Source organism: Moschus berezovskii, chromosome Y, assembly GCF_049115385.1.
Source record: "Moschus berezovskii isolate FMDL1 chromosome Y, NW_MosBer_1.0, whole genome shotgun sequence".
NCBI classification, from domain to species: Eukaryota; Metazoa; Chordata; class Mammalia; order Artiodactyla; family Moschidae; genus Moschus; species Moschus berezovskii.
The window spans coordinates 2,277,866-2,293,336 of record NC_142489.1 but is presented as its reverse complement, the minus strand read 5'-3'; the positions used below and the strand labels follow the sequence as shown (position 1 = coordinate 2,293,336).

At 41.3% G+C, this 15,471-nt stretch overlaps 1 protein-coding gene and 1 non-coding gene across 2 annotated transcripts; one reads left to right on the top strand and one right to left on the bottom strand.

Annotated features, from left to right (window-relative positions):
- The first annotated feature begins 411 nt into the window (after positions 1–411).
- Positions 412–546, top strand: LOC129535321 (U8 small nucleolar RNA). The gene has a single exon (XR_008681595.1). It is a non-coding gene; the product is annotated as a U8 small nucleolar RNA (small nucleolar RNA).
- An 8,768-nt stretch (positions 547–9,314) lies between these two features.
- Positions 9,315–10,337, bottom strand: LOC129563805 (melanoma-associated antigen B18-like). The gene has a single exon (XM_055437541.2). It carries the CDS (start codon positions 10,335–10,337, stop codon positions 9,315–9,317), a length of 1,023 nt encoding a protein of 340 aa, XP_055293516.1.
- Between the last annotated feature and the right edge of the window lie 5,134 nt (positions 10,338–15,471).

Sequence of the window (15,471 nt, the reverse complement as noted above, 5' to 3'; positions counted from 1 at the left end):
AAGTCCAGCTCCATATGGGTGAGAGTTTAATTTTATACTCCACTTATTTGAAAATAAGGAACTAAAATAACAATGAGACAGTAACTTTCATCACAAAATTTGGCCAAAATTTAAAAGACTGATGAAATAAAATGTCTATGAGAATGTAAAGCATTCACACACATGAATCTGAGAGACTATAAATTGGTATGGCATCTTTGGAACAGAAGTTCAGCAATATTTGTAAAAATTTTAAGTTTTCACACTCTGCCCAGTTTAATCAAGTTTGCATGTTTTTATGTCTTTCCTGAGAGAAAGTATGCATATCTAAGATTTCATGTTCAAAGATACTGATTTCAGTCCTATTAATCATAGAAAGAAATCTCAAACAGTTTTTAATGTCCATAAGGAGGAGAATGGTTAATCATAACACAAACAGAAAGAAGAATCCTTACCTGTCTTTTTCTTGGAATGAAGATTGGAACACGATGACTGGAGTTCCCATAATGTGCGATTAACATCCGTGCATAATGAAGATTTGCAACACCTTGATTGCTCCTATCGTATTCTTCCTGATGATCTTCCCTTCAAATAGCCAAAATGTATGAAAAGATGTTCAATATCACTAATTATCAAGAAAAAAATTTTTTTAAAAAGCCACAATGAGATAATACTTCACACTAGTTAGGATGGTTATAATTTTTTAAAAGTGTTAGCTAGGATGTTGAGAAATTGAACTTTTGTGTATTGTTTCTGCAATGAGTGCTTGCGTAGTCATGTCCAACTCTTGGGACCCCATGGACTGTAGCCCACCAGGCTTCTCTGTTCATGGGGTTTCCCAAGCAAGAATACTAGAGTAGGTTGCCATTTCCTCCTTCAGGGTTTCTTTCCCCACCCAGGGATCGAACCCACATCTCCTTTGTCTCCTGCATTGCAATAGGATTCTTTACCCGCTGAGCCATCAGGAAAGCTCTGTATACTGTTGGTGGACATGTAAAATGGTGCAGCCACTATAGAAAACAGTATGAAAGTTTCTTTAAAAAGTTAAATGTAGAACTACCATATAATTCAGCAATCTCATTTCTAGATATGTATTCAAAAGAATGGAAATCAGGATCTTGAAAAAGTTGTCTGCATTCATGTTCATTGTAGCACTATTCGAAGAAATGGAGTAGCCATCATGGTCAACAAGAGTCCGAAATGAAGTACTTGGTTGCAGTCTTAAAAATGACAGAATGATTTCTGTTCGTTTCCAAGGCAAACCAATCAATATTACAGTAATCCAGGCCTATGCCCCAACCAGTAAGGCTGAAGAAGCCAAAGTTGAACGGTTCTATGAAGACCTACAAGACCTTTTAGAACTAACACCCAAAAAAGATGTCCTTTTCATTACAGGGGACTGGAATGCAAAAGTAGGAAGTCAAGAAACACCTGGAGTAACAGGCAAATTTGGCCTTGGAGCACGGAATGAAGCAGGGCAAAGGCTAATAGAGTTTTGTCAAGAGAACGCACTGGTCATAGCAAACACCCACTTCCAACAACACAAGAGAAGACTCTACACGTGGACATCACCAGATTGTCAACACTGAAATCAGATTGATTATATTCTTTGCAGCCAAAGATGGAGAAGCTGTGTACAGTTAGCAAAAACAAGATCAGGAGCTGACTGTGGCTCAGATCATGAACTCCTTTTTGTCAAATTCAGACTTAAATTGAAGAAAGTAGGGAAAACCACTAGACCATTCAGATATGACCTAAATCAAATCCCTTATGATTATACAGTGGAAGTGAGAAATAGATTTAAGGGACTAGATCTGATAGATAGAGTGCCTGATGAACTCTGGAAGGAGGTTCGTGACATTGTACAGGAGACAGGGACCAAGACCATCCCTATGGAAAAGAAATGCAAAAAAGTGAAATGGCTGTGAAAAGAAGAGAGGCGAAAAGCAAAGGAGAAAAGGAAAGATATAAGCATCTGAATGCAGAGTTCCGAAGAACAGCAAGGAGAGATAAGAAAGCTTTCCTCAGTGATCAATGCAAAGAAATAGAGGAAAACAACAGAATAGGAAAAACAAGAGATCTCTTCAAGAAAATTAGAGATTCCAAGGGAACATTTCATGCAAAGATGGGCTCGATAAAGGACAGAAATGGTATGGACCTAACAGAAGCAGAAGATATTAAGAAGAGGTGGCAAGAATACACAGAAGAACTGTACAAAAAAGATCTTCACGACCAAGATAGTCACGATAACGTGATCACTGACCTAGAGCCAGACATCTTGGAATGTGAAGTCAAGTGGGCCTTAGAAAACATCACTACGAACAAAGCTACTGGAGGTGATGAAATTCCAGTGGAGCTATTTCAAGTCTTGAAAGATGGAGCTGTGAAAGCGCTGCACTCAATATGCCAGCAGATTTGGAAAACTCAGCAGTGGCCACAGGACTGGAAGAGGTCAGTCTTCATTCCAATCCCAAAGAAAGGCAATGCCAAAGAATGCTCAAACTACCGCACAATTGCACTCATCTCACACGCTAGTAAAGTCATGCTCAAAATTCTCCAAGCCAGGCTTCAGCAATATGTGAACCGTGAACTCCCAGATGTTCAAGCAGGTTTTAGAAAAGGCAGAGGCACCAGAGATCAAATTGCCAACATCCGCTGGATCATGGAAAAAGCAAGAGAGTTCCAGAAAAACATCTATTTCTGCTTCATTGACTATGCCAAAGCCTTTGACTGTGTGGATCACAATCAACTGTGGAACATTCTGAAAGAGATGGGAATCCCAGACCACCTGACCTGCCTCTTGAGAAACCTGTATGCAGGTCAGGAAGCAACAGTTAGAACTGGACATGGAACAACAGACTGGTTCCAAATAGGAAAAGGAGTACGTCAAGGCTGTATATTGTCACCTTGCTTATTTAACTTATATGCAGAGTACATCATGAGGAACGCTGGGCTGGAAGAAGCACAAGCTGGAATCAGGATTGCTGGGAGAAATATCAATAACCTCAGATATGCAGATGACACTACCCTTATGGCAGAAAGTGAGGAGGAACTAAAAAGCCTCTTGATGAAAGTAAAAGAGGAGAGTGAAAAGGTTGGCTTGAAGCTCAACATTCAGAAAACGAAGATCATGGCATCTGGTCCCATCACTTCATGGAAAAATAGTGGAGACAGTGTCAGACTTTATTTTTTTGGGCTCCAAAATCACTGCGGATGCTGATTGCAGCCATGAAATTAAAAGACGCTTACTCCTTGGAAGGAAAGTTATGACCAACCTGGATAGTATATTAAAAAGCAGAGACATTACTTTACCAACGAAGGTCCGTCTAGTCAAGGCTATGGTTTTTCCCGTGGTCATGTATGGATGTGAGAGTTGGACTGTGAAGAAAGCTGATCGCCGAAGAATTGATGCTTTTGAACTGCGGTGCTGGAGAAGACTCTTGAGAGTCCCTTGGACTGCAAGGAGATCCAACCAATCCATTCTAAAGGAGATCAATCCTGGGTGTTCATTGGAAGGACTGATGCTAAAGCTGAAACTGCAATACTTTGGCCACTTCATGCGACGAGTTGACTCACTGGTAAAGACTCTGATGCTAGGAAAGGTTGGGGGCGGGAGGAGAAGGGGACGACAGAGAATGAGATGGCTGGATGGCATCACCGACTCTGTGGACATGAGTTTGAGTGAACTCCGGGAGTTGGTGATGGACAGGGAGGCCTGGCGTGCTGTGATTCATGGGGTCGCGGAGAGTCGGACACGACTGAGCGACTAAACTGAACTGTAGCACTATTAAGCAAAGATATAGAAACAACCCAAATGTCCATCAAAGGTAAATGAAGAAAGAAAATGTGATTCATACACATTCATACACTCACATACACAATGGAATATTATTAAATCTTAAAAGAGGAAATCCTGCCATTTGCAGCATCATGATGGACTTGAAAGACATTATGCTAAGTGAAATAAGCCAGTCACAGAAGAACCAATACTGCATGGTTCTGCTTAAGGGAGGTACCTAAAATTATCAGACTCATAGAAGCAGAGATTTAACTGTAGTTACCAGGGACTGGGATGAGGGGGAAATAAGGAGTTGCTCAATGGGCTTCCCTAGTGGCTCAGACAGTAAAGAATCTCCCTGCAATGCAGGAGACATGGGTTCGATCCCTGGGTCGGGAAGATCCCCTGAAGAAGCAAATGGCAACCCACTCTAGTATTCTTGCCTGGGAAATTCCATGGACAGAGGAAACTGGCAGGCTATAGTCCATGGCATTGCAAAAAGTCAGACATGACTAAGCGACTTTCACTTTTTTTTCTTTCAATTGTTATACTGGTTCAGAAATGCAAAATTAAATAGTTCTAGTATTCTTGCCTGGAGAATCCCATGGACGGAGAAGCCTGGTAGGCTACAGTCCATGGGGTCGCAAAGAGTTGGACACGACTGAGCGACTGAACAGAACAGAACAGGGATCTGCTATACAACATAGTGTCCATAGGTAACAATACTGAAAAAGTTTGAAAGAGCATAGATCTCATGTCAGGTGTTTTCACTCTGAAAGAAAAAACCAAAGGGACATGAGGACACTTTTGGAGGCGATGGATATGTGTGTTACAATGATTGTGGTGATGATTTCACAGGTATATGTGCTGTGCTGTGCTTAGTCACTTATTCATGTCCGACTCTTTGCAACCCCATAGACTATAGCCTGCCAGGCTCCTCTGTCAATGGGGATTCTCCAGGCAAGAATACTGGAGTGGGTTGCCAAGCCCTCCTCCAGGAGATCTACCCAATCCAGGGATCGAACCCAGGACTCCCTCATTGCAGTTGGATTCTTTACCATCTCTGCCACCAGGGAAGCCCAAGAATACTGGAGTGGTTAGCCTTTCCCTTCTCCAAGGGATCTTCCTGCCCCAGGAATTGAACTGGGTCTCCTGCATTGCAGGTGGATTCTTTACCAGCTGAGCTACCAGAGAAGCCCTCACAGGTGTATGCAAATGTCCAAACTCATCCAATTGTACATTTTAAAACTGCAGTTTTTTATTAACTATATCTCAATAAACATTTGTTTTTTTAAAGAAAAATAACCCTAGAGAGTAGTTAAAAGAGTGTGGTGGATCTATGTGTGCTGTAGTGGAACTATCCTGCATTCATTTCGTTAAGTGACAGGGTCAAGAGGCAGAACAATGTGTACGTTGTTGACCATGTATGTTAAATTCAATATACATTTCTAAAATTTATTTATTTTTGGCTGCACTGGGTCTTTGTTGCTGTGTGTGGGCTTTGTCTCATTGGAGTGAGTAGAGACTACTCTGCAGTTGTCATGCTCAGGCTTCTCATTGTGGTGGCTTCTCTTGTTGCAGAGCACAGACTCCAGGTGCATGGGCTCGGTGGTTGCAGCTCACAAGCTCTAGAGCATGGGCTAAGTAGTTGTGGTGCACGGACTTAGTTGCTCTGTGGCATGTGGGATCTTCGTGGAAGATTCCTGGGATGGAACCCAAGTCCCCTGCGTTGGCAGGCCGACTCTCATCCACTATACCAGTCCTCAATATTTTTTTATAGTGCATCTACATATGAGAAAGCCTCCGATTAGCTTTAAAGTGACACACATCAGGTTGTTGGGCTTCCCTTGTGGCTCAGCTGGTAAAGAATCCACCTGCAATGCAGGGGGCCTTGGTTCGATACCTGGGTTGGGAAGATCCCCTGGAGAAGGGAAAGGCTACCCACTCCAGTATTCTGGCCTGGAGAATTCCATGGGCTCTATAGTCCATGGGGTCGCAAAGAGTCAGACATGACTGAGCAACTTTCACTTTCACTTTTCACTTTCACATTGTTAATTGTGGTTGCCTCTTTGGAGGGAGCTGGATTTTGAGGGAAGGGGGAGACTATATTTGTATTGTTAGAATTTTTTGCAAGAAAAATACATGTACTATTTATTGCCTTTGTAATTATAATATTAAATACATCTAACTACCAAAATAGCTCAGTTCAGTTCAGTTCAGTCGCTCAGTCGTGTCCGACTCTCCGCAACCCCATGAATCACAGCAGGCCAGACCTCCCTGTGTAACTGGTGCAGCAGACAAAACCTGCAGATCCACAGTGGCTTAAAGCAACAGTTTATTTCTATACATGTGAGGTCCGATGTGGGTAGACAGGGGCCTCCGCTGTCATACAACCCAGGGATCAGGCTGCTCCCATCAGTACTTCCACTTCTCAATGAGCAGTCTCCATGTTTGCTGCTGAATGGAACAGGAAGCCTGGAGGTGGCATATTTGCTTTCAAATACCTTGGCCCGGGGGTTGACAAACACTGTTTCTGTTTATATTTCAGTGTCTGTGTAGTCACATGGGTCTTACCAAGTACAAGTGGATTGGAATGAATGTGTAAAACACATTTACAGGTGACATTAGGCACAAAAGAAAACTAGGATTTTTCTCTGAGGCATGAACTGAGATAAGAGGTATATGAAGGATGGTGAATTCTTTTGTCTTTATTGTTCAAAGGCAGCATGTGTGCCAAGAAATCATTTTCCTCTCCTAGAAGGACTGTGGTTCTGAGGAATTCAGCGTCAGTAGATGTTCACTAGAGAGTGATTTTCATGGTCTTTTCTCATCTTCAACTTATAAGGGAGGCTTTTGTAAGCTCACTCATTGGTGTATGTATTCAGTGTTATTGTTAGTCAGTGGTGTCTCACTCTTTGTGACCCCATGGACTGTAGCCCACCAGGCTCCTCTGTCCATAGAATTCTCCAGGCAAGAATACTGGAGCGATGGCCAGTCTCAAATAACACATCCCTGCAGAATCCTACCGACAATATCTGGGTCACTTACAAAAATCCCCCATGTACCTTCAGACTGGTACCAAAAACCAGTATTCTGTATGAAATAAGATTGTGATCACCAGCTCATTTGGAATGCACTTTGAGACTTGTGGGCTTGGAGTGGGGCTGTGGTAACCAGGTATCTAGACCTCACAATCAGTGGTTCCACTGGCAGGGATGGGGCCTTCATGTGCAGAGAGTTGGAATGGTCTAATCAAGGGAGGGCAGGCGACTCTGGACTGCTTGTGTCACAGGGCACAAGATGCAGCTCCAGAGGTCACAGTGGAGAGCTGGTCAGTATATGAGGTTCGATCTGGGCAAGAGGGCACACTGGGGAAGACCTGGGAGAAACAAGCTATAATGCAGGGAAGTGCTGGAACAGGACTTGTGCCCGTATGTGAGCAGAGTCAGCTATCACAGATCCCTGGGGCTAGTTAGTGAAAAGGGGATCCTCAGCAAATGAAGCCCACAGACAAGCCCCAAACTGTTCTTCATTCTCATATTCCCTTTCCTTCATCAGGATTGCTTTTTGTACTTTGAATAGAGTGTCTTGTTTTTTAATCGTATGTGATACTTCTTGTAGTAGTGAGAATAACTGAAGAGACAGGTCTGCCTTGGGCTGGAGGAGTGGACAAGTGTGGGCTCTAGAAAAATTTGGACCAGGGGTCTAGTCCCAGCTGTTTCACTTATCAGCTATGTGAGCTTGAGAAAACTACAAGTTCTTCATCTGCAATGTCTGATAAGCCCTACCTTGTAGGACTGTTGGAATATATGTAATGGATATGAAGCACTTGACTGAGTAACGTCTTTAATGAATGGCAGGTATATGATTTTTTTTTTTTTACTGCAGATGGTACCACCCTCCCCTCTGCAAAGATTTTTGTTATATTAATTTGAATGGTATCACCAAATATACAGCTTTCTACCTAATGATCCCATAATTCTGCTTAGCAAGAAAAGGAAAATAAATTCCCCCATTTGAGGATTACTTAATTTGTGTGTGTGTGGTTGTCTATCCCAGTTGAATGCAACTCCAGGGTCCTAGAATTTGTGTCAAGGACCAACAACTTCCCCCTGGGTGCCTTTCCATCCAAATCGCCTGTATTTTCATTCATTTCTTCACCACCAGACATGGAGCCCTCCCTTAGAGTTTGCAAAATTACACCCAAGATAACCTAATTAAAATGCCTTTCTAATGCCTTAGGAGCTGGTTCTCAGCATCCACCTCAAGGGAGTATCACCTTTATTTCTCAGAAATTCATTGGAGATGCTGTGCATAAAACAGCTAGGTTGTACTCTGTGTTCAGCTGCATGTGAACAAGAGCACCAGACAGCTTCCATTTCTGCCCAAGGAGAAGCTTTTCCTCTGGTATATTGATACTAAAGTAACTCTTACAAGCAGGTTTGCATTCCAGGGTTTTGTCCTCCAGCGCTGAGAAAACAACATTTGTATACCTGGCCTCTGTTCATCAGTCCCACAGCCTCATCTAGCCTACCACCCAGCTTAAATGAGCAGGATAGCCCACTGAGAGACTTGTATTTTCCCCAAACGCCAAACTACTATTCCCCAGGGAATTTGCACTCTATTGTTTTCAGCCAAACACCCTCCCCCTCCCACTTCTCCCAGCCCCATATTTGTCCCCTTACCTCCTTACTCCTTTAAGTCTTAAAGATTATTTCACCATGTTCTGTATATAATTACTGCTCCTTAACTGTACAATTCTAAAGGCAGGGGTGTTTTGTATCCTAGTTCCACCATTTCTAACACAATAGTTTTCAAAGAGCAGATGCTCAATTAATATTTGGGGAAGGAATGAGACAGACAGCATGAATTCCAGTTTATAAACATTTTATTTCTCTTATGTTCTTTAATAAGCTAAGCAAAGCCAGGTATGTATCTTTTATTTTTATAGAATAACAGATTAAAGTGATTAAGGGAAACCAAGAACTGCACATTTTTTAAGATTATTCTCCCCTGCATGTTTTCATCCCAGTAATTTTACTGTTGAATTTTTTCACATTTCCAAAGAAATGCCTATTACTATGCCATGTTGTGTTGTTCCAGTTCAATATATACTAAAGGTTTCCCGATTTATGTTACAAAATAATTAAACTCTTCTCTTAAATCTATTAAATTAAATCTATATGTAACCAAAATCACTAATAAGTTTAGATTCTAAAATGTATATCTTCTTTAAAAGAAAACATTTGAAATATAACAAAAGGAAAGAAAGAAAGGAAGGGAGAGAAAGAAGGAGGAAAAATAGAAAAGAGAAAAGATTAAACTCTAAGTTTACCATATAGAACAGAAACACAAAGATGATATTATAGTTTTCCCTGTGGGCCCACCCGGGTCATCCACAGCTTATAATGTTACTGCTCTTTTTCAACCTAAAAAAGAAAAAGAAAGGTTAAAATTTCAAGTTAGCAATATATACCAGGAACTCCAGGATGGTATACACTTCTCCAGTCCCACCCTGGCCCTCCACTGTTAGAATGCTGACATACCTTTTTGAATTTCAATTAGCCTGGGAGGAGGTGCTGGCTATGGCTCTGGAGCGGGCACTGGCCAGGGCAGCAGTATGAGCCCTGGCTGCAGCTCTGGCTTGGGCTCTCTCTTCCTCATCTCTCAAAGCCTCTTCATACCAGGATGGGAAGGCAGTGGGGACGGTATCGTGAACCTTGGCTAAAAACTCCAGGACTTTCATTTTGCTGGCTTCAGCATGGGCTCTCGGGCCCCACAGGAACTCATAGCGTGGAGGCTCACTGTTGGCCACCTGGCGATATTCCAGGTACTTGAGCTGCACCAGATCTTCTGTAAGGACCTTCTTGGGATCCCCATAGATGAAGTGCTTCCTATCAGCATATACACCCATCATATTCAGCACTTCCCAGATCGCTTCTTCAGGGGCGCAGTTGCCTCTCATGAAGATCACACCAAGCACAATCATCAGGATGCCAGTCTTTGGCATGTGTTCATCTTCATTCAGAGCTGAATCGTAGGCGAGGTCTAGTTTGTTGACAAGGGCGTAGCAGTGCCTGGTAGGATCCACTTCTTTCAAATCAACACCAAAAGCCAGCTCCATATGATCAGAAGCTCTCTTGAGGATCTCATTGAAGTGATTCTTGTACTGTTTGATAACAAACTTCAGCATGTCTGCCTTTCTAATTGGCTCTTTCTTTTGATACTTCTGCAGCAAGAACTGCACCAACAAAACCACTTTATTATTTAAAATCTCACTGAGTGAGCTCTCAGTGCCCTTGGGGGAGCTTGCACTTCCCGCCTTTGGGCTATTGATATTTTTACTTGGGTTGGTGCCTGAACCAGCTGCAGTAGCACCACCGGTGGCTCCCTCAGGTGCCTCAGGAGTGCTGGTTGTTCCAGCAGCAGGCAGATTCTCAGGTCTGTCCCCAAAGACAGAGGAAGAGGGCTTTCCTGCTGCTGCCCCAGTGGACTTAGCAACCTCTAGGCCCTGGGTCTCAGCACGGGCCTGGCGGCGTTTCTCACGGGCACGGAGCTTACTCTTCTGACCCCGAGGCATGATGACTGGTCAGGGACTGCAGGCAGTTGCTCAAGCTGCCAAGGTTGATGAAGAGCTCACCCTAGAAGACAGAGGAAAAGAAGGCGTGTATAGCCTCCATAGAGAGATTCTTCTATCTTGGCTTCAGGAAAAACTGCCTTTTTTGATCCCCTTAAGGGTACCGTTTTAGGAACCCACAAGACAGAGGTCAGCGGAACTCTGTGGGCTTCCTCTGTTCATCAGGGGCTTGTCACCTTAATTCTAACCCAGAATACTTAACTTGACTCCTGACCAGTCCTTTTACGACTGCCTCTGCTGACTTGAGGCTGCCCCTTCAGACCAAGGCTTCCCATCCCACAAATTCTCCTGGCAGAAGGAGGCGGGTGTTGGGCCTAACGGTCACTTTTGAGCCACTCGGGGGTTGAGGGTCGGGATTGCGCAAGTTAGGATAGGGAGGGGCTCTACGGGACCACCTGAGTTCTGGGAGGAGGGTGTCCCTTCACTTCTAACAAATATTGTTCACCTGTCCAATCCTGGAACTCCTCCCTCTGTAGATAAACGAGGCCACACCTCTCCAACTGAAGCCTCAAGCTCCGAAGCTGCCGCGGCAGAAGGCAGGGAGAACACTTCCGGTATCGCCCAACTGGGCTTGCCAGCATTGGGGACGGGGGGAGCCGGTTCTTGAAGGGCCTCCGTGTCTGTCCTGGAAGGTGGAGAAATCGTGCAGAACTCACATGGGGGAGTCTTACCTGACTCCTGATAGGGCCTGGGACTTCTTCCTCTGCTAAGCTAAGTCAACTGGCCACAGACCAGGGTTCTCATTTCCCTCGGAACCCCCAGTAGGAAGTAAGGGGTAGTCTGAGCCTAGCAACCATGTCTAGGGCCTCTCAAGACTGATAGTGGCGGGGGGGCTCTTCCTGGACTCTTATTTTGGAGTGGGCTCTCCACTCAGTCCTCACTCAGTTTCTTACCTTGATGCTTTGTAAGTGAGCTACTAATCTGATAGGGTGCCAGACCAATCAGATAAGGCATAAATCTGTAAATAAGGAGAATTGACTACTGTACAATACTCACCTTGAGTAAACATAATATATGTTGCTTTATTTGAGATTTCTTTTACCTAAGTCTATCAGTAATTTTTTTAAATATTTACTTCCATAAACATCATGTGCCTTGTTAGTCTTCTTTTGAGGTATCTTTTGGATAGCACTGCTGTTTTGAATGATGTATTTACCATTTTATATCCTAGTTACTTATTTTGTGATAAGAGTCCTCCTATTGGGACTTCCCTGGGGGTCCATTGGATAAGACTCCGAGGTCCTAATGCAGGGCCATGGATTCAGTCCCTGTAGGGGATCTAAGATCCACATGCTACGAGGTACAGTCTTTAAAAAAAAAAAAAAATCTTCCTTTTGATATAGTAATCTTTTGCACCAGCTTTCGAAGTTTCTTATAAATTTGAATATTTGGCAGCCAATTTCCTTGGGGTTTTTAATTAGAGAATCATATTACCTTTTTTCATCATTCATAACTTTGTTTTGGTATTGCTGTGTATGGATGTATACTGGCTATGCAGTCCAGTCCAGGTTTGAACAGTAGAGTTGGTACCGTACTTTCATGCCCTCTTCTGGACTTTATTGGAAATGTTTCTAAAGTTTCACACTTATATGTGTTTGCTATTGATTTAACAATATGGAAATTCTATTCTAATGTAAGTTTTCTAAGTTATTACCATGAACTTGAACTTTTATCAAAGGTTTATTCTTTACTCCTACCCTTGATCAAATGCTTTCTCTTCTCTGTCTGATAATATAGTGAATTCCAATATGCTTTGTTGGCAAAGCCATTCCAGAGGTGACACTGAAATTCTGCTTGGAGATCCACACCATCTGTAGTTTCCGTTGTGGTGATGTTGTCAATCATTGAAGATCATCACTGTCATCCATTAATCCACTAGAAGCTGATGAGTTGTAATTCTCTAATTCTACCATTCTTTCTCAAGACTATTACCTGAAGTATATGTATAGGTAGAACCTTCTGTTATCCTCTCGTTTTTTTTTTTTTTTTTTGAGGTGAGCCTTCAATGGCCCTATTTTATTGCCTAGATAGATAGACTGATAGATAAAGAAAGCTAAATCTCTCTTTGTCTAATCAATATCAGAACACTCTTTAGCCCAAAATTGTTTTATATTTTTTGTAATTTTAAATAGCAAAAAAATATTGCTTGAGAATTAAACCAGTTAATAACTGGTTGAATAATTCATCTGCTGTTAATTACTATTAACAAGCAGCACTGGGGTATTCAGTATTTAGGCCCTAGAGTTTGTCACATGATAGAGTATTTGTGCTTACAAATAGTTATGCTTTGGGAAGAAATAGAAAATATTCCTATGATTTATTCAAAGTCAGCATTCTTTGATGGGGTATAGTTTCTCTGTTCTTTCTATATAGCTATCCAGTCATTATGCTAGTTGAGTTTTATTGTTTTCTTTATAAATTCTAACATGGATTATGACAAGTAGTGTAAGTGTTATTACTGCCTTAGTTTATAAACATGTAGACATAAAAACAAATTGTGGCACTCTGTCCTCTGGGTTCACAATTTATTTAATATAGGGTTGTCCTAATGAACTTCATATTAGAACTCCATTAATGTGGTCAATGCAAACTTATCTCATTTTTTGAATAAATATGCTAATACACTCTCTCAATTTATTAAAAATAATTTCTCCAACTTCTCAATTCACTTGTTAGTAATTTAAACATTTAGATTTTTTAATGAATACAGTTCTTGAGTAAGTGACATTTTTGGTTGTTTCTAAGGTAATAAGTCTGGAAATATAGAATGTTCTGGAGCAAAGAGACTCAAACTGTGAGTAAGGAGTCTTAAGTAAGAAACAAACTGTTAGAACTATTTTAGAGTTCTTTACTTTTTATAACCTCCCTTTCCCTCTGTGCTTCCGCCCATGCTGCTTCTCCCTGAATGGTATAATAATGCCTTCTCAAGCACAAGGCATTTAGAGTGATTTAGCCCCTGATAACACCTGGAGCCTTTCAGTAGTTGAGGACTTTGTTCACCTTTACTTTCTGTTTCAGTTCAGTTTGAACAAATTGTCCACACTTAGGTCTGCTGCATCTAATACCATTTCAGCCATTTTAATGGCCACACTGCCAATGAAGGACTGAATTTCTGGAGTCTTCTTTATCCCTATACCTCACCCTCTAAAACATCTGCTCCAGCCAAGATAATGATATCAAGGAGGAACAAGACCATTTTAGATCGAGGCCATTTTAGAGGAATGGATGCACTGTCTTCAGTGAGTCAGATACCTGTGACAGCATGCTCAGAATGACATAACCAGGAGTCACTTTGTCAGCTTAAGTGAACTCTGTTTTTGAACACATAGGTTTGCTACTTGCCAGGCAACCAAAATAGCTGAGTAGAGAGTTTATTTCAGAAATAGAATATGTTAATATGGCTTAGTAAATGGAAGATAAGCAAATGTTCTAATGGTACACGTTACTGAGTCAGGACTAGAACTAAGATGAGGTGAGTGATAAAAACATTTTCTCTATTTTATTTTATTTTTTTATTTTTTAAACATTTTTATTTAATAAATGGTACAAAGCACAATGCCAAAAAATATTAACAGTTAAAATTTCACCAAATGAAAAAATACTATAGAATACACAGTTGAAAAAAGCTGCTGCTGCTGCTAAGTCACGTCAGTCGTATCCGACTCTGTGTGACCCCACAGACGGAAGCCCACCAGGCTCCCCCGTCCCTGGGATTCTCCAGGCAAGAACACTGGAGTGGGTTGCCATTTCCTTCTCCAATGTGTGAAAGTGAAAAGTGAAAGTGAAGTCGCTCAGTCGTGTCCGACCCTTAGCGACCCCACGGACTGCAGCCTACCAGGCTCCTCCATCCATGGGATTTTCTAGGCAAGAGTACTGGAGTGGCTTGCTACATTAAGTTATTTTACAACTGCCTTAAGCTGCAAAAAGAAAAAAAAAACCAATACCATACCTAAGTTATCCCTCTCTCAAAATAATGCCATTTATGTTATAAACCATGAGCACCCCATCAAAAAGACGGGAACTGCTTTTGTTAATTCATATATATATATGACTGTATCACTTTGCTATACACCTGAAACAAACACAACACTCTATTTTAAGTAATTAAATAAATAAATCCAAAGTTATACATAAAGACAAGATCTGAGCCTGCCCTTGTATGACCCTGAGAGTGAATGCTTCAGTTGTCTAACCCTGTTTTCAGCCAGTGAATGGTTTTTTTATGTATGGTATTTTCTTATCATGGATTTTGGCAATTATTTTGATGTTTTTAAATACTGAATTGAGATAAAATTTATCTTGATTAGTGAGATTTTTTTGATCCTCCCTCATGCTCAAATTTTGAACTCAAGGTGAATGCCTAACTTTTCTCATCCTGGTCCTGGTGAGTCTTTAGTGTTTAATATTGATCATGGCCTCACACTTTTGAGCATTATTACTTAATTATCTCTTGCCTTGTTTTGAATTTTAGGTATCATTTCACTGTCTGCTTTTGTGATCTTGAGGAATAAAATTACCCTATAAGAGACTCTGTTAAAAAAATGTTTAGAATAAAGACTAAGGATACTCTTTTTACTGAGTTGGTGGGATGATTAAATAAAAGTATATGTAAGAAAATACTTTGCAAACTTTACAAATTGTTAGTTGCTTAGAAATATTTATTGGGTTGAAACTTTTAGATTATAATAAAACTTTTAGAAAGTCCTAAATTCAGCCTTGAACCATTCTTTGAGATACCCAGTGACTTAATTTTCCACTGCTACATAGTAAGTTATCACAGACTCAGTGGCTTAAGATAACCCCCACTTAGTGTCTCCCAGTTCTGTTGGTCAGTTGTCTAGGCACATTTCATTTGTGTTCTCTGCTCAGGTCCTCACTCTCAAAGTGTCTTGTTGGCTGAGCTGTGTTTAGGACTTTCTAAAAGTTTCAATCAATCTATCAGATTTATGTATTCTTAGAGCAAGTGAACATGTTATTATTCTATGCAGTTTGAATACCAACTTGACTTCATGTATTTTGTTCCCACTTTAATATTTTTCTGAATGCAAGACATTATAATCCTTAAGTCAACAGTAAT

Coding starts and splice junctions, on each gene's coding strand:
- LOC129563805 (XM_055437541.2), bottom strand. CDS start 10,337: ATGCCTCGGGGTCAGAAGAGTAAGCTCCGTGCCCGTGAGAAACGCCGC.